Raw genomic sequence first — 22,971 nt, forward strand, 5'->3', positions numbered from 1 at the left:
TGGTTGACCATGGTTGAGACAACCTTTGTCACAATGCAACATTGGAACATGGTTGACCATGATTATAAACCCAATGGATTTATATTAAACCTAAAGAGTATATTTTAAATCTTATCAATAATATTATACCCTAGGAATATGCAACCTTAGATTGATAAACTATATAAATTATTATTTTATAGACTTTTTTAACGAAAAAAAATAGTGCAAAATCTTAAAAACAAATGAATAATAGATAATGAATTTTTCAAAATAAATTCATACAAAATAAAATGAAATGAAATAAGAATTTGTAAATTCCTAAATTCATACAAAATAAAATGAAATGAAATAAGCATTTGCAAATTCATAAATTCATTTGCTATAATCTCATTTGAACATATTATTCTTTTTAATATATCATGCTAAACATTATTGATGGAATTCAAAACTATAAATTTACAATTTTTTAATGTATGATATACTTCAAATGTTTCGTTATTATTTTTTAGGTAACTTATATAATTACCTCCACGCAAGTTAATTTTCTTTTCAATATTTTTTAGATTTTTAATTGCAAAATAAGAATCTACAGGCAGTAATAATAGATAATCTACACATGTATTAAAAATTGTATGAAAGAAAAAACATGAAAGAAAAAACCAAAGGTATTATAGAATTTAAGAAAAAATCAAAGGTATTATAGAATTTATTATGTTTCGTTTCATTTCATTTTTAAAAAAATTAATCTTATTTCATTTCATTTTATTTTGCATGAATGGGTTTAGAATATTTATGTGAGGGCTTATATACCTTTTTTTTATAATATTAATCCCTTGGGTTTAATAGAAATCCCTTGTGTTTATATTATGAATCCGTTGCATTTTTTATCCCTCAGGTATTTAGTATTAATCCCTTGGGTTTATAATATCAATCCCTTTTGGGCTTATATATCTTGCATATATAATATTAATCGCGTGGGTTTAATATTATTCTCTTGGTTTTATAATACCTTTGGGTTCAATTATGGTCAACCATGGTCAACCATCATCACATTGTGAGAAAGACTATCTCTTGGTTCAATGTCACAATGTCATAACAATGGTCATCCATGGTCGACCATGGTACATCACATTGTGACAAAGATTGTCTCAATATGGATATCAACCATATAAAATGGTATATCATACATTAAAAAATTGTAAATTTATAGTTTTGAATTCCTTCAATAATGTTTAGCATGATATATTAAAAAAGATATATATATGTTCAAATGAGATTATAGCAAATGAATTTATGAATTTGCAAATGCTTATTTCATTTCATTTTATTTTGTATGAATGGGTTTAGAATATTTATGTGAGGGCTTATATACCTTTTGTTTATAACATTAATCCCTTGGGTTTATTATTCCCTTGGGTTTATTAAAAAATTTACAATTTTTTAATGTACGAAAAAATAAGAATTTATTATGTTTCATTTCGTGCCAATGAAATGAAACATAATAAATTCTATGAAATGAAACATAATAATTTCTATAATACCTTTAATTTTTTCTTAAATTCTATAATACCTTTGGCTTTTTCTTCCATACAATTTTTAATACATGTGTAGATTATCTATTATTGCTGCGTGTAGATTCTTATTTTACAGTTAAAAATCTAAAAAATATTGAAAAGAAAATTAACTTGCGTGGAGGTAATTATATAATTTACCTAAAAAATAATAACGATCAAATAAAATAAAAAATACCCAACAATAAGAATTTTTTAAAAAGTAAGCTAGGTTCAGTGTACTGATGGTATTGTGGGTTTTTTTGGCAGGGAAATTGCGGATTCATACAATACTGAAATTAAAAGGCTGGCTGGGAAGCTGTTGAGTTTAATTGTGGAGACATTACAGTTGAAGCTCAATATCTTTGAGAAGAAGTTTGGAAAGCCATACCAAAGAATGAGAATGAATTACTATCCTCAGTGCCCCACTCCAGACCATGTTTTTGGGCTGAGCCCACATGCAGACATGACTGCCATTACACTCTTTTTGCAGGATGATGATGTAGTAGGATTAAATGTTCGCAAGGATGACCAATGGATACCTGTGCAACCAATTCCTCATGCTCTGGTCATCAACGTTGGAAACTTGATAGAGGTAAACTTATGATCCTTACAGATTGATCGGCCTGTTATCCTAACTTCGTTTAATAAATGTTTCACTGAAATGCTATGTGACTGGTTTTCTAGGTAATGAGTAATGGAAGATACAAGAGCATAGAGCATCGAGCAATGACAGACCGTCACAGGTCTAGGATGTCTATTGGAGCGTGTTATGCTCCTGCATTCGAAGCAGAGATCGGTCCAGCGCAAGAACTGATTGATGAAACTCATCCACGCTTGTTCAGAAATTTTATTCATGAAGATTACATGAAATGGTATTTCTCTCGCGGAGTGGAGGGGAAGCACTCATTATATGAATTTGCCGGTATCAGAAGCTCACACAGATAATCAAAGAAGAGCAGTTTAGGTTTTTTTTCAGTGGTTTTCCATGTTCATGGGGGGTTGTATTTGGGAACATTGAAGTCCCTAATCATCGTACTTGATGACGGGTTGATGACGGATCCATCGACCGCTAAATTGTTTTGTTATCTTTGAATATTTTATCATTGCTTCTGATATCACATTTTTATTCATGAAAAATTTGAGATTGGGAAGAACGAGTCTTCTTACCGGTTGGTTGTATAAGCCGTTTTTAAATTTCAATATTATATTTTATTCGTATCATGGCAAAACTTGAAGATAAATTCGGTCCAATAAAGACCCTGGAGAAATAAGGAATAAAGAAAATTAATGAAGTTAGCGGATTAATAGTATTTTGTATTCTAATTAGTTTAACTTTAATATTGGTAAATAAAAATATAACCTTCATGAATTTTATAATGAAATTAGTTTATTAGAATACAAAAATGTTCAACTTGCCCGCACATGAATTTTATAATGAAATTAGTTTATTAGAATACAAAAATGTTCAACTTGCCCGCACATAATTTAGGTGGAATTAGGTTATAGTTTAATTTTTCTCATTCATTATAGTTATAGTTAAGAACATGTATTTTCTGTTAAGAGGTTACAGGTTTAAAACTATTTATAATAATTAAGAGAGTGTGTTTGTGTTTCCTTTTTAAGAGCTTACAGGTTCAAAATTAGAAATGTAAAATATTTATGATTTCATAAACTTAGTAACCAAATAACTAGAGGGATGTGGATCCCTTGGCCCATAAACAAAAAAGTCTCATACACCAATTTGATATCTTGACTGTAATCTTAAAATTAAATAATAATAATAATAATAATAAATTTTATTTTATTCTGTATACACTTGAAAATTAGATCAGAAAGAATTAAAAATACACTTAGCTTTATAAAATATAAAATCAAAATATTTTAACTTTAATCTTAGAATTAAATAATAATATTAATAATAATAATAATAATATATTTTATTTTACCTATAAATCTTCACAGAAGATTTGTGCTCTGTATACACTTGAGAATTGGATCAGACAATCCAAAAAGTGCGCCTGGCTTTGTAAAACATAAGATCAAGATCAAGAAATGCCTACCGGAACGCTGGAAGTGCTACTCGTGAGCACCAGTGGCCTGCACAATACCGATTAGATAATTGCAACGCCATTTCTTTTCGAATATCTATTTTTTAAACATGGTATAAAATAACAATAAGATTACATGACGTTACTATATTTCTTCTCTAGTAAGTTGGAAAGTGCCATTCTGTCCAAAGATCAATAAATAAAAGTATAATAGAAAATTTCATCTTATTAAAACTAGCATTTGCACCAGATGTTGCAAAGGAAACGCCGTAAGGCATAAATTTGAGAAGAATCATGAGATAAAGAAAATCACTGAATAAAATTTAGTAAACAAAATTTCATTCAAAGCTTGATGATAAAGAGAAATCACTTACATTATACTTTTATACATTCGAGAAGAATCATGAGATATAGAAAATTACTAAATAAAAATTAATAGACAAAATTTCATTCAAAGTTTGAAGATAAAGAGAAATTACTTACATTATACCAACCCGTAATTAGTTAATAATAACGAAGTGAGACTTTAAATACATTCTTGGGTCAAGAATGTTAAAGTATGTTATGAGGGTTAAAAGAGGTTGAAAAATAAAGAAATTAACAAATGCAAACAAATACTTTTCTTTTAATTGAAATGATATAATTCGATAAAACGTGTTAAATTCAAACAAATTCCTTAAACTTTTGAATTCAAAAGATGTAGATATCAATTTCAATGAATATAATGTAATTTTCCTTTTTAGATTTTCAAAAAATAGCCTAGTATCATAAAATAGAAATGTGTCAAAGCAAAAAAGTCCACCTCAGAAACAATAATTTAAATTTTTTCCTATAAATTTTTTCTACTAAAATGTAATAAATAATGCATAAAGTAATGCTCTTTAATTGTTAATGAATGGAAATTTTCCCACCTTTGTTAGACAGATTCTTATATATCGAGAGGAAGGTTTAAAGAGGATGACAGTTTTGACACGAAACCAAAAAAGGTGGCAGCGTATTCGGTACAAGCTGTGATATTGCGCAATAAGCTAGTGAGCTAGTGAATAGATTCGCTCAAATGTTGTACTGGCAAGGCTAAGACATGACAAAAATGGTTGGTTAATGAAGGGCACTCTGCTTTATAGGTTTGATGTAGCTGGTTTTTTTTTATAACTATGACAATGAGAATCAACATGGTCAACAATCTTAGTACCTGTAAGTGTTCCATAACTCGATTTTAGCAGAGCATGGAGTTTTGATCGGTTGTATTAATTATATTTTGGATATTTTTAGTGTCGCATGAATATTTATGATATAATCTCTCCTAAGATCAAATTTTATTCCTATCAACAAATCCGAAACTATCTCCTTCCTCGGGAGAGAGCTTCTAGGACAACTTTTCAGAATTTGAGATATCTAATCTGCACAAATATTTTAAAAATTTGGTCATCTATGTATCCGCGGAAATGGGCGGTTTATATAATAGTTTCCGGCATGGAATTATTTTTTTAAAATATATAATATTTCAAAATATTCTAAGAATTTGGAATTCGTAAACGCAATGAGGAATTTATTTTTCTAAATATATAATATTTCAAAATATTCTAAGAATTTGGAATTCGTAAACGCAGTGAGGAATTTATTTTTCTAAATATATAATATTTCAAAATATTCTAAGAATTTCGTCACAAAGAAAATAGAAAACAGAGGAGAATGAAATGGGGGAAAAGAAAAATAGAGAGAGAAGGCAGAACAATATGACGAGAAGCAAATAGAAAACAGAGGAGAATGAAATGGGGAACAGAAAAAGAGAGAGAAAAGGCAGAACAATATGACGAGAAGTAAATAGTAAATAGGAGATAACAGTTGTAAAAAGTTCAACTATTTCCCATAAATCTTTCAAAATTCAACTTTTTGAAAAACTTGACAAGTAAAATATACATTTTTTTCTCCAAACAAATTTAAAAATTTTGAACAATAGAGATAAGAATTCTGTACATTCATATTTCAGGGGAGAAATATGTCATTGCTTTAAGCAAGGCCAAATATTATTCATAATATCAGTGTACAAAAAGACTGGCAGTCCGAATAATATCTTGGTGACCCAGATTCTCTACCAGAAATACATGTCACCTCTTGTTTGTTATTGACAAGGATTCACTCTGAATATCCAAGTAAAATAAATAGATGAACACTTCGTGGGATAACAACATGATAAACCAAGGCATTTTTGTGTAGCTATAATCCCAAAGATGACTAACACAATGATTTGAACAAAACCCTCCAAACTTCCATGCCTTAACTTCGTCCTTGATATCATTAAATTGTTAAAAAAAAAGCCTTTCAACCCATTAAAGTCAAGAGAGCTAGCTCTTTTCTTGGCAAGCTTACCTTCAATTAGGGGCATTAGGTAAGGAGGTTTATCGGTTATTAGGGCATATAGAAGGCATCATTAGGTTAAAAGGAAGTGTCCAGTCATGTAACATAATCTGTAAAAGTACTACTTCTTACATAAAACAAGATAATCATAATAGAGTAGTTATTTCCCTATTCCTTCTGCCTGCCACCAATAATAATCCATCAGTGATGGAAAGAAAAACCATCTAGAACTTCGTTGTGGAGGTTCCAGAAAGATTGCATCAGCATCATTACCTTGTATGCAGTATTTTTCCTTCATATAAAACATTCACAGCCGAGGGCAGCCAGAATGTTAGAATCCACCAGTGGTCTCTCCCACATAGAAATGAACATGAATCCTCTGAAAGAACACGCAAGAACTTGCCCTATAGTAAATATTGTTGGTTTCCTTAAAGGGTCCATCTACCAAAAATGATATTTCACGTTCAACACTCAAAATGTCTATAAGATAAATTCTCTTTTGGAGAAACCATTGAGAAACCCTTAAGCCATCAAGAAATTGTTTAGCAACAAGAAACTCTAACTATTAATTTTTTCTTAACTATTAACTATTAATCTGACAGCCTCTTCTGATCTTTATACCATCTTGGATTTCTTCTCTCTTTATGCTATAGGATTCATTTAAAGTTTAAACTTAACCAGTCCATGTGGTTGCTTCATTGGATCCTTGGTGTTAAGTAGAAATTCTGTGATGTAGGTCAAAGTTAATAGTAGCAATGCAGCTCCTCTCTACAAGTTCTTGAAGTTAGGCAAAGGTGGGCTTTTTGGTAATGGAATAAAGTGGAACTTCACTAAGTTTCTGGTGGACAAAGATGGGAATGTTGTAGAACGATATGCACCCACTACGTCTCCATTGAGTATCAAAATCTTGGAAAAAATCTCTTTGTTAATTCCATGTATCATATATGAAGATCCTTGTTACCACTAGCTCACTATATAATTACTTTGGTGAAAACTTGTTTTTGTGTGCACCAATGACACCAAACTTGAACTAAGGACACCCACAGGGAGATATGTTGTGAAGAACATCACTCCTTGGAAAAAGCAAAGAGATTGTATGCAAATTGGCACACAGAATAAGCCATGACGTTGTCGAGAACAACATGCTGTTAAAAATTAAGTACCTTGTTCTTCAAATCGATGTCTTATTTACATTGATGATGCAATAAACCATGATCTCCAGGGTGATATAAGGCCTAATACCTATGTTGCATCATATGCAAATGCAGAATAGAATCAGATTTTAATTTGTATTGACCTTGCCAGTCATAAGGCCTATGTTTCAAATAGCTTATATAGATTATAATTGTATTCCACTGAACAAACAATTGTACAACTTGAGTTATGTTTGCCTCACAGCAGGAGCAGCAGGGCTTGTTTTCTTGGCCTTTTATCTTCTGGTATTTCTCAGCACTCGTGGAAATACTAAGATGGCATGTATCTAGCAGTGAATAATTTAGTATAATTACTCAAATCCATATTAATGCATGATCTATGATGTGGTTAACGCTATCAAATTCCTTGATGCAACAATTTCAATGTTAAGATGGATGTGTTCTAGCATTCTTCTGAATAACTTCATATGACTGCCAGGTTGGATAACTAATAGGCAAGGTATATTTTTAAATAGTAGATATATAAGCCCTATTTGATAAACCTGACCTGAAGTGTAGATGAATCCCCATTGCAAAATAAATTTATTGAAATGAATATCCAATTTTGCAATGACACTGAATTTCTCCCTTACGGTGTTTGTTGATTTTGTTGATTTTTTAGATTGATATTGGGGTTTAAGGAGACCATTTTTTCTCCTTTGAATGGATGGGAATGAAAGCGATGCTTATTTTTGTCAGGGCAGCCCAGGCTATATTCCCAGCATTTGTTAATGGATGGTATTACGAAATGCCTAACAATACCTTGGTATGTATCTCTCTATCTTCATCATCGTTGTCACACTCTCTCAAACTCACACACGTCTCTCTTACAATTTCTTTCACTTGTAGTTTGTGCTGGAGAAGGCCAGGGAAACTGTTGCTGGCCAAAATTTGGGTTCTGTTGGACTAGAAGCTGCCAGTGCAGAAATCTCAGAATTGGCTTCAAAAGTGTCCAGTGAATGCCTCAACAATGCTTTTTCTAGTTTCCCTGAAATGCCATCATTATACAAGTAGCATCAACATATGGTACATGCTATGCATAGCCTTAATCAGCAATTTCAAGTCACATATTTTTCAATGGAGAGTTGTTTGACATCAAATGAGAGTTCTGAAAAGAATTTAGTTCCGATTATGCAGAATGCTGGCAAGATAAGATTGAGAACATTACAGAATATAAATGTACCTTTTTGGCAGACTGACACTTCAACATCACTGATTGTTTTTAGTGAAGATAAGTACTTGTCTGCTCCTAGTGCAGTCTCTGAAAGAATGGCCTGTTGTAATATCTTGTCCCTCAAAAGCATATCTGTTATCTCCCTCCTGATTTACTGTGCAACCATCTTGACTCTCCTTAGATGAGCCATGCATATAATCTGATTTTGTTTTGGGAATTTGCTAAATTTGGGTCCATGGGAGTACAGGTAATTCCGATTTGGGGTTCTGTTAAATTTGGGTCCAATGGAGTATTCGAAATGTTTGAGAGTACACAAGTTTAAAGAATGTATTGTTTTTGTCATCTAGGCATCAACCACGAGTGTGTGGAGGCACTGTTGGGTTGCAGGCAATGACTATAGACTTGTTTGATGAGCTAGGAGTTGCACCATGTTTCGAATCAACAGTGAACGATGTGTCGATATTATCTAATATTTGTTCATCTATTACACCTGTTAATGCGGGTGCCTACTATAATCAGACATTTTTAGAAGATATAAACAAGGGGCAATCTATTTTCATGTTTACTATACTCGATTTTTCAGGGGAAAGTACCAACCTGGAAGCAAAATTGATTTTCATGAACTCATTTAAAACCAACTGGCAAATTTTGCAAGTAAGTATTGTGAGCCACGAACCTGTTCTTTTCAACTGCTCAGTAGTAGACAATATTCTATATGGACTGAAAGGCAGAGCCAACACTGTTGACATTGAAAATGCTGCCGTACATTTCAAAAACCTTTAGACATGTTTTAAATCTCATTTGATTTGAACTAGAAACATGCGACTTGTATTGTCAAATTGAGAGTACAATTAGTTGCTTCATTTGACTATTTCAATGAATATGGAATTCTCCTAAATTTGAAACATTTTCCACTTCTCACTCAACAAATACAGAGAATGGCCATTGCCCATGAGTTTGTATCAAATTTTCTGGAAGGGTACAATACACTTGTTGGACAGCATGGTGTGAAGTTGTCAGGGGGTCAAAAACAGCGGATTGGAATAGCAAGGGCATTACTGAGGAATCCTCGTGTACTTCTTTTGGATGAAGCTACGAGTGCTTTGGATGCAAAGAGTGAATACCTGGTTCAGGTGATACCATGACCCAAACCATGATAGCCTCTTTGTTCTTCTATTACTCTTGATTTTTCGTGTGATCTTATTTTCTTCCTTAAAAATGCCCTTGCTTGTATTTAATCAGGATGCCATGGACCAATTGATAAAAGGACAGACGATTTTAGTTATAGCACATAGACTTTCAGCAGTGTAAAGTGCAACTACCGTGGCAGTTGTGTCAGGCGGTCAGATAGTTGAAAGTGGTACTCATGAGGAATTGTTGAAAAAGAATGGTATCTATGCATCTCTAATTCGAAGGCAACTGCAAGGATCCAAAACTAAAAATTAAGTTTTCTTAGCCCGAACGAACATTGAGCAAACTACCTGAGTTGCGTTTCATAAATCCATACTACATTGATCGCCAATTACATCTAGTCTGAATCTCTGATACCAGAGTCACTAACACAGAAATTTGACGATTAACAATTGTTAGATGATCCTTGCTTATAATTTTATGGAAGGAAATCTTGTTGAGTATTTCATGTGTTTGTGGTTGTCTCCTGGACTTATTGCAAATCCTGCTTACTGTTTATTTTATACTTCTTAAAGAAGATAATGCTCTTAAAAATCATGGGAAACATAAATTGATCTTCTTATGCATGGACTAGTAAGAGATGTAATATATGGTTAATTTAGGCTCTCAACTTCTCCATATTCTATAACCCATCACACTGCATTCCAAAATATCTGAGGAAAAAGTTACCAAAACTTGTTTACAGTGCCACCCAGTGAAAGGCTGATGGACTCAAGGGTAAGAGAAAGTATCACGAGAGAATAACTATCTTGGCTGAAGAGCATGTTGCTAATTGCTTTTAAATTGTTGAATTCATTACAATGTAGTCACTGAAACTAACAGTAAAGTAGTCTGAAATCCTCTAAAAGCGTGTTATTGACAAGGATTCACTCTGAATATCCAAGTAAAATAAATGGATGAACACTTCGTGGAATAACAACATGATAAACCAAGGCATTTTTTTGTAGCTATAATCCCAAAGATGACTAACACAATGATTCGAACAAAACCCTCCAAACTTCCATGCCTTAACTTCTTGATATCATTAAATTGTTTAATCGTCCAGTCATGTAACATACTCTGTAAAAGTACTACTTTTTACATAAAACAAGATAATCATAATAGAGTAGTTATTCCCCTATTCCTTCTGCCTGCCACCAATAATAATCCATCAGTGATGGAAAGAAAAACCATCTGGAACTTCATTGTGGAGGTTCCAGAAAGATTGCATAAGCATCATTACCTTGTATGCAGTATTTTGCCTTCCTTCCGTTCTATGGTATAAAGATCAAAGAACTTGTCCTCCACTTATCACCAGGCGTTCTATTGCACACACAAGGCAAGATTAAAAAATAATATGTTTGCCTCATAGCAGGAGCAGCAGGGCTTGTTTTCTTGGCCTTTTATCTTCTGGTATTTCTCAGCACTCGTGGAAATACTAAGATGGCATGTATCTAGCAGTGAATAATTTAGTATAATTACTCAAATCCATATTAATGCATGATCTATGATGTGGTTAACGCTATCAAATTCCTTGATGCAACAATTTCAATGTTAAGATGGATGTGTTCTAGCATTCTTCTGAATAACTTCATATGACTGCCAGGTTGGATAACTAATAGGCAAGGTATATTTTTAAATAGTAGATATATAAGCCCTATTTGATAAACCTGACCTGAAGTGTAGATGAATCCCCATTGCAAAATAAATTTATTGAAATGAATATCCAATTTTGCAATAACACTGAATTTCTCCCTTACGGTGTTTGTTGATTTTGTTGATTTTTAGATTGATGTTTGGGGTTTAAGGAGACCATTTTTTGTCCTTTGAAAGGATGGGAATGAAAGCGATGCTTATTTTTGTCAGGGCAGCCTAGGCTATATTCCCAACATTTGTTAATGGATGGTATTACGAAATGCCTAACAATACCTTGGTATGTATCTCTCTATCTTCATCATCGTTGTCACACTCTCTCAAACTCACACACGTCTCTCTTACAATTTCTTTCACTTGTAGTTTGTGCTGGAGAAGGCCAGGGAAACTGTTGCTGGCCACAATTTGGGTTTTATTCGACTAGAAGCTGCCAGTGCAGAAATCTCAGAATTGGCTTCAAAAGTGTCCAGTGAATGCCTCAACAATGCTTTTTCTAGTTTCGCTGAAATGCCATCATTATACAAGTAGCATCAACATATGGTACATGCTAAGAATGGCCTTAATCAACAATTTCAAGTCACATATTTTTCAATGGAGAGATGTTTGACATCAAATGAGAGAGAATTTAGTTTTGATTATGCAGAACGCTGGCAAGATAAGATTGAGAACATTACAGAATATAAATGTACCTTTTTGGCAGACTCACACTTCAACATCACTGATTGTTTTTAGTGAAGATAAGTACTTGTCTGCTCCTAGTGCAGTCTCTGAAAGAATGGCCTGTTGTAATATCTTGTCCCTCAAAAGCATATCTGTTATCTCCCTCCTGATTTACTGTGCAACCATCTTGACTCTCCTTGGATGAGCCATGCATATAATCTGATTTTGTTTTGGGAATTTGCTAAATTTGGGTCCATGGGAGTACAGGTAATTCCGATTTGGGGTTCTGTTAAATTTGGGTCCAATGGAGTATTCGAAATGTTTGAGAGTACACAAGTTTAAAGAATGTATTGTTTTTGTCGTCTAGGCATCAACCACGAGTGTGTGGAGGCACTGCTGGGTTGCAAGCAATGACTATAGATTTGTTTGATTAGCTAGGCATTGCACCATGTTTCGAATCAACAGTGAACGATGTGTCGATATTATCTAATATTTGTTCATCTATTACACCTGTTAATGTGGGTGCCTACTATAATCAGACATTTTTAGAAGATATAAACAAGGGGCAATCTATTTTCATGTTTACTATACTCGATTTTTCAGGGGAAAGTACCAACCTGGAAGCAAAATTGATTTTCATGCACTCATTTAAAACCAACTGGCAAATTTTGCAAGTAAGTATTGTGAGCCACGAACCTGTTCTTTTCAACTGCTCAGTAGTAGACAATATTCTATATGGACTGAAAGGCAGAGCCAGCACTGTTGACATTGAAAATGCTGTCGTACATTTCAAAAACCTTTAGACATGTTTTAAATCTCGTTTGATTTGAACTAGAAACATGCGACTTGTATTGTCAAATTGAGAGTACAATTAGTTGCTTCATTTGACTATTTCAATGAATATGGAATTCTCCTAAATTTGAAACATTGTCCACTTCTGACTCAACAAATACAGAGAATGGCCAATGCCCATGAGTTTGTATCAAATTTTCTGGAAGGGTACAATACACTTGTTGGACAGCATGGTGTGAAGTTGTCAGGGGGTCAAAAACAGCGGATTGGAATAGCAAGGGAATTACTGAGGAATCCTCGTGTACTTCTTTTGGATGAAGCTACGAGTGCTTTGGATGCAAAGAGTGAATACCTGGTTCAGGTGATACCATGACCCAAACCATGATATCCTCTTTGTTCTTCTATTACTCTTGATTTTTCGTGTGATCTTATTTTCTTCCTTAACAATGCCCTTGCTTGTATTTAATCAGGTTGCCATGGACCAATTGATAAAAGGACAGACGGTTTTAGTTATAGCACATAGACTTTCAGCAGTCTAAAGTGCAACTACCGTGGCAGTTGTGTCAGGCGGTCAGATAGTTGAAAGTGGTACTCATGAGGAAATGTTGAAAAAGAATGGTATCTATGCATCTCTAATTTGAAGGCAACTGCAAGGATCCAAAACTAAAATTTAAGTTTTCTTAGCCTGAACGAACATGGAGCAAACTACCCGAGTTGCATTTCATAAATCCATACTACATTGATGGCTAATTACATCTAGTTTGAATCTCTGATACCAGAGTCACTCACACAGAAATTTGACGATTAACAATTGTTAGATGATCCTTGCTTATAATTTTATGGAAGGAAATCTTGTTGAGTATTTCATGTGTTTGTGGTTGTCTCCTGGACTTATTGCAAATCCTGCTTACTATTTGTTTTATACTTCTTAAAGAAGATAATTCTCTTAAAAATCACGGGAAACATAAATTGATCTTCTTATGCATGGAATAGTAAGAGATGTAATATATGGTTAATTCATACTCTCAGCTTCTCCATATTCTTTAACCCATCACACTGCATTCCAAAATATCTGAGGAAAAAGTTACCAAAACTTGTTTACAGTGCCACCTAGTGAAAGGCTGATGGAATCAAGGGTAAGAGAAAGTATCACGAGAGAATAACTATCTTGGCTAAAGAGCATGTTGCTAATTCTGTTAGGCCCCTATACTACTAGTATAGGCATGTTAGGCCCCTATACTACTAGTGTAGGGGCCTAACAAATTCCTTTTAAATTGTTGAATTCATTACAATGTAGTCACTGAAACTAACAGTAAAGTAGTCTGAAATCCTCTAAAAGCGTGTTATTGACAAGGATTCACTCTGAATATCCAAGTAAAATAAATGGATGAACACTTCGTGGAATAACAACATGATAAACCAAGGCATTTTTGTGTAGCTATAATCCCAAAGATGACTAACACAATGATTCGAACAAAACCCTCCAAACTTCCATGCCTTAACTTCTTGATATCATTAAATTGTTTAATCGTCCAGTCATGTAACATACTCTGTAAAAGTACTACTTTTTACATAAAACAAGATAATCATAATAGAGTAGTTATTCCCCTATTCCTTCTGCCTGCCACCAATAATAATCCATCAGTGATGGAAAGAAAAACCATCTGGAACTTCATTGTGGAGGTTCCAGAAAGGTTGCATAAGCATCATTACCTTGTATGCAATATTTTGCCTTCCTTTCGTTCTATGGTATAAAGAGTTTAAAGAATGTATTGTTTTTGTCGTCTAGGCATCAACCACGAGTGTGTGGAGGCACTGCTGGGTTGCAGGCAATGACTATAGACTTGTTTGATGAGCTAGGAGTTGCACCATGTTTCGAATCAACAGTGAACGATGTGTCGATATTATCTAATATTTGTTCATCTATTACACCTGTTAATGCTGGTGCCTACTATAATCAGACATTTTTAGATGATATAAACAAGGGGCAATCTATTTTCATGTTTGCTATACTCGATTTTTCAGGGGAAAGTACCAACATGGAAGCAAAATTGATTTTCATGCACTCATTTAAAACCAACTGGCAAATTTTGCAAGTAAGTATTGTGAGCCACGAACCTGTTCTTTTCAACTGCTCAGTAGTAGACAATATTCTATATGGACTGAAAGGCAGAGCCAGCACTGTTGACATTGAAAATGCTGCCGTACATTTCAAAAACCTTTAGACATGTTTTAAATCTCGTTTGATTTGAAGTAGAAACATGCGACTTGTATTGTCAAATTGAGAGTAAAATTAGTTGCTTCATTTGACTATTTCAATGAATATGGAATTCTCCTAAATTTGAAACATTGTCCACTTCTGACTCAACAAATACAGAGAATGGCCAATGCCCATGAGTTTGTATCAAATTTTCTGGAAGGGTACAATACACTTGTTGGAGAGCATGGTGTGAAGTTGTCAGGGGGTCAAAAACAGCGGATTGGAATAGCAAGGGCATTACTGAGGAATCCTCGTGTACTTCTTTTGGATGAAGCTATGAGTGCTTTGGATGTAAAGAGTGAATACCTGGTTCAGGTGATACCATGACCCAAACCATGATAGCCTCTTTGTTCTTCTATTACTCTTGATTTTTCGTGTGATCTTATTTTCTTCCTTAACAATGCCCTTGCTTGTATTTAATCAGGATGCCATGGACCAATTGATAAAAGGACAGACGGTTTTAGTTATAGCACATAGACTTTCAGCAGTCTAAAGTGCAACTACCGTGGCAGTTGTGTCAGGCGGTCAGATAGTTGAAAGTGGTACTCATGAGGAATTGTTGAAAAAGAATGGTATCTATGCATCTCTAATTCGAAGGCAACTGCAAGGATCCAAAACTAAAAATTAAGTTTTCTTAGCCCGAACGAACATGGAGCAAACTACCCGAGTTGCGTTTCATAAATCCATACTACATTGATGGCTAATTACATCTAGTCTGAATCTCTGATACCAGAGTCACTAACACAGAAATTTGACGATTAACAATTGTTAGATGATCCTTGCTTATAATTTTATGGAAGGAAATCTTGTTGAATATTTCATGTGTTTGTGGTTGTCTCCTGGACTTATTGCAAATCCTGCTTACTGTTTATTTTATACTTCTTAAAGAAGATAATGCTCTTAAAAATCACGGGAAACATAAATTGATCTTCTTATGCATGGACTAGTAAGAGATGTAATATATGGTTAATTCAGACTCTCAACTTCTCCATATTCTTTAACCCATCACACTGCATTCCAAAATATCTGAGGAAAAAGTTACCAAAACTTGTTTACAGTGCCACCCAGTGAAAGGCTGATGGAATCAAGGGTAAGAGAAAGTATCACGAGAGAATAACTATCTTGGCTGAAGAGCATGTTGCTAATTGCTTTTAAATTGTTGAATTCATTACAATGTAGTCACTGAAACTAACAGTAAAGTAGTCTGAAATCCTCTAAAAGCGTGTTATTGACAAGGATTCACTCTGAATATCCAAGTAAAATAAATGGATGAACACTTCGTGGAATAACAACATGATAAACCAAGGCATTTTTGTGATTGACTTCCTCCACTTACAAATCTGATCTCGTAAGCTTGCTCATCAACATTATGAACTATTGAACACTCGAAGACAGTTTTTCCTACTCCCAGTGCTGATAATATCTGGCCTTGAAGAGTTTAATCAGAATGATGTCCATTTATACCTCAGGAATCAACACCCTGCCAAAATGCATGCCAATTTCTCCCATAAATGTCTATGTTGGTAATATCAACAAAATAACCCGCCAGCACCTAGTTCACCTTGTCGCAGCTCCTTTCTCCGCTACTCTTCTAAAGGATCTGGACTCTAAATAATCCGCCGCATTCGCCTAAAACCAAAAGCATATCTGATTATCCATGTAGCTACACAGTATGTTCATGATCTGCATATTGATCCAATAGCAATTTCCTTAATAATGCTAACAAATGACACAGCCATTAACAATTAAAGCATCGTACCTATCATGATCATGTCGAGCTAGATATGTTGGCATAAACTCTTTTGATTTTGGCAATGGAGCCTCCCTAAACCATTCATGCCTGAGGGCTTCTTCTGATGTTATTCGCTGCACTTCATTGAACCACAATCAGCTTCAAAACAACATAATACCAAGCACTATTTAGTATTTATAACTAGGATCCCCAGAAGCAGTTAAGTAAATCAAAATAGAACAGAAAAAAACATGTAAAACAAAAATTATATGGGTTTCCAGAACGAGTCTATGGGAGGAATGCCACCATTGAAATCAAACTCCCAATAATTTTGAAAGGTATGTTTCAGAGATTTTGGAGAAAGCAATTAAATATTAACTAAATTTTTTGAGCTTGATGAAGTTTAGGGAAAATCCATATCAAGATAACTATGTCAGGGTCCAGAGGAAGAGGTGAACCTGTAAAGACTAAGCACTATGTTAAAGCCTCACGTAGTTGGAATACTTAAGGATCACTAACACTGCGTCTCGTGGTTAGCCATGTGCAAAAAATGTCGTAGAACACGAAATCAGAAGACAGGGTAGCAAATGCTCTGCCATGGAGATGCAAAGGGTTTTCAAATTTCATGCCATGGGTAGCAAACCCTCCACCATGGAAGAAAGAGACAATGGGCAATGACTCTGCAGTCTCGACAGGAATGAAGAGAGGAACCTGCACTCCCGTTGGGGCATGGAGGAGAAATATAACACTACTCAACGCATATCCAATACCAATTGTAGAGGGTACAGGGCTCTGTTGTTGGTAAGAAAAACAACTTAGGGTTAACTGAAAACTCTTACAGAGCATTTATATGGCAGTGAATGGCCCCATTTGTCTGCAGAAAATGTCGTAGAACACGAAATCGGAAGACAGGGTAGAAAATGCTCTGCCATGGAGACGCAAAAGGTTTTCTGATTTCGTGCCATGGGCAGCAAACCCTCCACCATGGAAGAAGGATATGATGGGCAATGACTCTGCAGCCTCGACATGAATGAAGAGAGGAACAATACCAATCGTAGAGGGTACAGGGCTCTGCCTTTCCGCTCCGCTCCTGTGGTCAAGCACCTGGAAGTAGAGGTGAACAAGAGCGATCCAGATAATGCCGAGAAGGGCAAGGGTCAAATTAATCGAATGGCTCACATTATTTTAATCGTCTAACACTAAAATCAAAGGCCCACAAATGTACACGTATATTGAGAGGAGAGTTGATTTCATAGAGGAACGCCTTACGGCGTAATTATAAAAAAGGAAGTTGTTAAAAGTAATTTTTAGTGGTTAAGAAAATTGAATATTAGTCAAAAATCTTATGATAAAATCTTAATTGTTAAAAAGTCCAAACCTTTTAGTTGTTAAAAAGAACTAATAGAGAACATGATCTCTAATGTGTAAATATATAATGGGGATGCTAGTTTTTACGACCAAACCATACCTATTTAAATTGTGATTGTTTATAACTTTCCTTAAAATTATCATGTTACGTAAATATTATGATTATAATAAAATATTTATATTGATAAAATTTAAAGATTATTAATCTTATAAGATTGATTATAACAATTGTATACGTTTCAGTTTGTTTTTATATTTTATTAAAATTAAGGTAATTATTTATTTGTTTTATACGGTCTTAGTATTTTTTTTGGCTAATGCAGGAGTTGTACTTTCTTTACCATTAGATCGGAAATTAAATTACATAGAATACAATAGTCCAAAATCCCCGAACCCTACTAACCAAACTGCAAGACCCTTAAAAGATAGACAGTGTTGAGGCCATACGGTCAACCCACAGAAATCCAAATAAGGGACCAAAATTACAAGAAATTGGGTTTGAATGGGGGAATAAATGACGAACATATGGAAAACTCAAAATCATCAAATCCCTCCAAGAAACAGACAAAAAATCATCATTCGGACTTGCATCCTTAATCTCAACCGTCAAAACTCCTCGCCCGATCCAACGGCTGAGGAAAACATTGCAATACCTAGAAGCCTGACGATTAACTGCTTGGACCCACTTACATGCTCGTTTATTCCTGATCGTAGATCCTCCATGCCTAATCCGACGGCTGAGGATCATATCGCACAGTTCTAAAACACCGATAATTAGCGCACAATGAGGGCAGTATTCATTCCCTCCCCTTGGCCACATGTAGCATGGTGAATGGAATTGCTCCCATTTGATAAAAACAGCTTCCAGCTTGAAAGGCTCGCGATAAACCAAATACCACCCCGTGAGCGGTATTGTTTCCATATGAAGAAAATATGGGGTATTCCAGCCGCCGAGAAAGCCCAAATTCCGGCCTCTCGCTCCATCCCCTCTGTGCCAGTTCATGAACCCATGTAAAATGAAGCGCCAACCCTTTGGCTAACTACCCGAGAAGCAGAGTCTATCGAGGAACCCCTGAAGGACTAGACTGTGGAAAAAATAGCAAATCATAACGATTCCAAATCATCTAGACCCCGCCTCCAGGGCTCTTGTTTCGAAACACCATCATGTCTTCATTCACCTGGTCGTGAAAATGTGCCTTAAGTCTATTATGAGGTAGCCCTTGCCAACCCATCACGACCTTGCTAATGGTACAATGCACTCCTTGGTTGGCCATAATATCCGCTAGTTTGTTAGCCATCCTTCGCACATGGGTAAAACTTACTGTGCGAAGGCCAAGGAGGTGGAGCTGGATTTGTTGAAAGACCTAGATTAGCCTCTAGTGTTTTGAGACCTTCTCCGGCTCCATGCCACAACTAATTAGTTTGACCGAGTTAATGACTAACTCAAAATCAGCTTCGATAATCACATTTTGGCGATTATCCTGCTCTAGGAGTTCCAAACATTGCTCGACAGCCATTAATTCTGCCATATTGTTAGTGGCTCTACCTAAATGGAAATGGAAGATGAAAAGGATATTTCCATTTTCATCCCTTAATACCCGTCCAAATCTAGCACTGCCCGGGTTGCCTTTTGAAGCCCCATCAATGTTATATTTCAAAAAACCCTAAGGGGGAGGAAACCAATAATCCTGCTCAGTATCCATTTTCCTTACCTTCCTGTCCAGGCCCTGAGGAATAAGCCCATTCATACCCAACTATCGGATTATCCTCATTTCAGCATCTGAAGGTGGATTCTTAGGGGGATTTCGTACTAAAGTGCCAACTGTCTCCTTAAGTTGTTTTAAGATCTAGTAAAAAAGACATTGAGAGGGCCTCTTTCATTGTTGAAGATTCTATTGTTCCTTTCTTTCCAGACATTCCATATAATGAAGCTTGGCATAAGAGCCCAAGTTGAGCCAAGAAATTGATTACCAGAAAAATTCCGCCTCCAATTGTTTAGGGTATTGATAATACTCCCTCTATCCCTGTCGGTTTGTAGGAAAATGGTGGCGAAAGAATCCCACAACCTGGAGGTGAAGATGTAATTATTGAGAAGGTGCTCCATAGTTTCCTCTTGGGCCTCACAGAGCTAGCATCTGGAAGGCCCCAAAACACCCCTATTCTGAATGTCATCCCAAGTCAGAATTTTCTTATGTTGAACCAGCCACGTGAAAAGTTTAATCTTCATCTAGCCTTGATGCCTCCATAGGTTCTACCAAATCCTATCTGGAGCATGAGAATCCAACTCAAGGAGTATGTGTTTTTCCTCCTTAATATTAAAGGTACCCTCATTATTGTTGCCCCATCTAAGTTGGTCATGCCCCCTGTTACTAGAATCTTCCTTTGTTCCAACATTTTCACAAGAACCTCTTCTTTTTCTTTCAAGGGACTGTCATCCCTGTAGTCAATGTTCCTCTAGGTTCTCCATTTTCCTTCACTATTGGTTTGATCCCAAAAATCTTTTACCTTAGATAATCCTATGGTGTCTGTTTCTTTCTTGAGGTCCAAAAAATCCTCTTTTAACAGTATAGGTTATTGTTCCCATCTATCCTCCCAAAATAAGGCAAGATCTCCCTCTCTAATTTCCCAGAAGTTGTTCTTTTGTACTAAGCCTCTGTTCTCCCAGGCCTTATTCCAGATATGTGAGCCTTTTATACTTCTAGACATAATTATGTGATCATTAATTTGCCAAGTGCTGGCATATTTTTCTTTCCAGATACTAGCCCACTAAGCCTTTGGGTCTTTTACCCAACACCACCATAATTTTTCCCCTAAAGCCCTGCTTAGAACCTCTGGATCATCCAATCCAAGACCCCCATGCTTTTTAGGTTTGCAATTTTTTTCCCGGGCTACCAAGGCCCATTTCTTTCTTTCCTCCCCCTTACCCCAAAGAAAGTCTCTTTGAATGGTTCTGAATTGTTGTAAGACTCCTTTTGGTACCGGGAGTGCTAAAAGCATGAAAACTGGGATTGATTGAAGAACAACCTTTGTAAGCACCAACCTACTAGCCAAGTTTAAAGATCTAATAGTCCAGTTCCTGATTTTATCCTACATCTTATTAATCACCGACTCCCAAATGCTCTTGTGTAAAGGATTAGCAGTTAGAGGAACTCCCAAATATTTTGAAGGGAGGACATCCCTTTGAAAGCCCAGAATTCTAGAGATATTCCTTTGAATAGCAATATTGGTATTAAAGAAAAAAAACTTAGATTTGGAAAGATTAACCTCCATACCTGTAGCCATGACAAAGTCAGTCAGGATTTGTTTGTATGCAAGAGCTTCTTTGACCGTGGGGATTTCCTGCAACATGGTATCATCAACAAATTGTTGATGAGTCAAGGCTTGTCCATTCTTAGAGAGTTGGAGACCCTTGATTTTGCCAACTTCTTTTGCATGCTTGATAGATTGACCAAGTCCTTCCATCATGAGGATGAAGAGAAATGGAGAGAGCGGATCTTCCTGCCTAACGCCTCTTGAAGGAATAAAAGTCTCAGAGGGAGAACCGTTAACCAAAATTGAAAAGCTGGAAGAAGTTACCACAGCCATGACCCATCTAACCTAGTTATGATCAAACCCAAAAGTAATAAGAACCCTCCTGATATAGGTCCAATTCAACTTATCATAAGCTTTGGCTAGGTCCAGTTGCATGATCATTCCAGCCTTCCTATTGCTAGTCAGTGAGTGCACCACCTCATGCACTTGAATGATATTATTGAGAATTTTCCTGCCTTCCACATAACCAGATTGTTCCCCAGACACTAGAGTAGGAAGAAGAGGTTTGAGTCTATTGGAAACAAACTTAGATATTATCTTGTAAACCACATTGCACAAACCTATTAGTCTAAACTTATCTAGAGTTTGAGCAATGTCCTGTTTCAGGATCACGGAGATAAAGGAGGTGTTGAGCACCTTCAAAATAGTTCTATTCATCCTGAAATCTTCTGCTACATTCAGAATATCATGTTTAACAATATTCCAGCAAGCTCTAAAGAAATCCACATTGAACCCATTAGGGCCAGGCGATTTACCATTCTGCATTTCCTTGAGGACCTCACTAACCTCCTCTTCAGTCACTGACCTATTAAGGTTGAAATTATCCTCTATAGACACCAACCTAGGTATGTGTCTTGTTAAGTCCTTGATGGAATGTTGTCTATCTGAAATGGTTTCCTTTGCTATACCATGAAAGTGTTGAACTAACACAACTTCTATGTCTTCGTGGGAATTAAAAAGTTGCCCTCCCTCATCCTTGATTAATGAGATTATGTTATGAGCTCTGTTTGCCAAGATGGATCTATGGAAAAATCTAGTGTTTCGCTCTCCTTATTTTAGCCATTGAACACTATATTTTTGTCTCCAAAATATTTCCTCTTGTTTACATAAATTCTCCTAGTCTTGCGGATATTTGGTGGCTTGATCATTTCTGACTTTATCAAAGCCAACAATGATAAGGGCTTGGTTGAGTTCCTGCAATTTGTCTTCAACATATCTTTTTCCCTCAAAAATGTTGCCAAATTCATTCTTGTTCCAATCTTTAAGCCTGAGCTTGATGTGCTTTAGTCTTTTGTGTAGAAGGAACATTCTTGTACCCTGAATATGAAAATCTTTAGACCACCAATTTGCAATCTTGCTGATAAAATCTAGATGGGTGAGCTAGATATTCTCAAATATAAAAGGTTTATTCCTCGGAGTATGAATGCCCTGAACCTCCAGTTGAACTAACTAGTGATCTGAACATCCAAAGGGGAGAATTCTTGCTACCATTTCCTTATCTATGAGCATAAGGTCCTCTGAGATGATGAATCTATCTAATTTTGAGACTACTTGAGACTCTCCTCCTCTTTTATTGTTCCAAGTAAAGAGACCATTACTCGAATCAATGTCAACTAGCTTCATATTATCAATAAAAGTTTGGAAAGCTAAAGCGTCTTTGTTTAGAGTTCTGGTTCCCCCTTTTTTCTCCGAAAGTGATTTGATCATGTTGAAGTC

General features: G+C 35.4%; 1 protein-coding gene and 3 pseudogenes across 1 annotated transcript; all 4 read left to right on the plus strand.

Moving 5' to 3' along the window:
* The first annotated feature begins 1,135 nt into the window (after positions 1-1,135).
* Positions 1,136-2,480, plus strand: LOC149216910 (protein LATERAL BRANCHING OXIDOREDUCTASE 1 pseudogene; annotated as a pseudogene).
* A 5,321-nt stretch (positions 2,481-7,801) lies between these two features.
* LOC149216911 (ABC transporter B family member 25-like) lies at positions 7,802-9,754 on the plus strand (annotated as a pseudogene).
* Positions 9,755-11,393: 1,639 nt separating this feature from the next.
* On the plus strand, positions 11,394-13,122 carry LOC149216912 (ABC transporter B family member 25-like). The gene is made up of 5 exons (XM_089390079.1): positions 11,394-11,411; positions 11,495-11,600; positions 12,395-12,573; positions 12,747-12,944; positions 13,054-13,122. Exons 1-5 carry the CDS (start codon positions 11,394-11,396, stop codon positions 13,120-13,122), a joined length of 570 nt encoding a protein of 189 aa, XP_089246205.1.
* Positions 13,123-14,415: 1,293 nt separating this feature from the next.
* Positions 14,416-15,471, plus strand: LOC149216913 (ABC transporter B family member 25 pseudogene; annotated as a pseudogene).
* The last annotated feature ends 7,500 nt before the right edge of the window (positions 15,472-22,971 follow it).

This window comes from Pinus tabuliformis, chromosome 1_1 (assembly GCF_031772625.1).
Source record: "Pinus tabuliformis cultivar Carrire ecotype Pingquan chromosome 1_1, CPIR1, whole genome shotgun sequence".
Taxonomy (NCBI): Eukaryota; Viridiplantae; Streptophyta; class Pinopsida; order Pinales; family Pinaceae; genus Pinus; species Pinus tabuliformis.

Bases quoted from the DNA above. Each gene is read 5' to 3' on its own strand.
- LOC149216912 (XM_089390079.1), top strand. The intron at 11,601-12,394 runs GTGAATGCCTCA...TCGATTTTTCAG, and splicing joins ATTGGCTTCAAAAGTGTCCA to GGGAAAGTACCAACCTGGAA. The intron at 12,574-12,746 runs GTACATTTCAAA...CAACAAATACAG, and splicing joins TTGACATTGAAAATGCTGTC to AGAATGGCCAATGCCCATGA.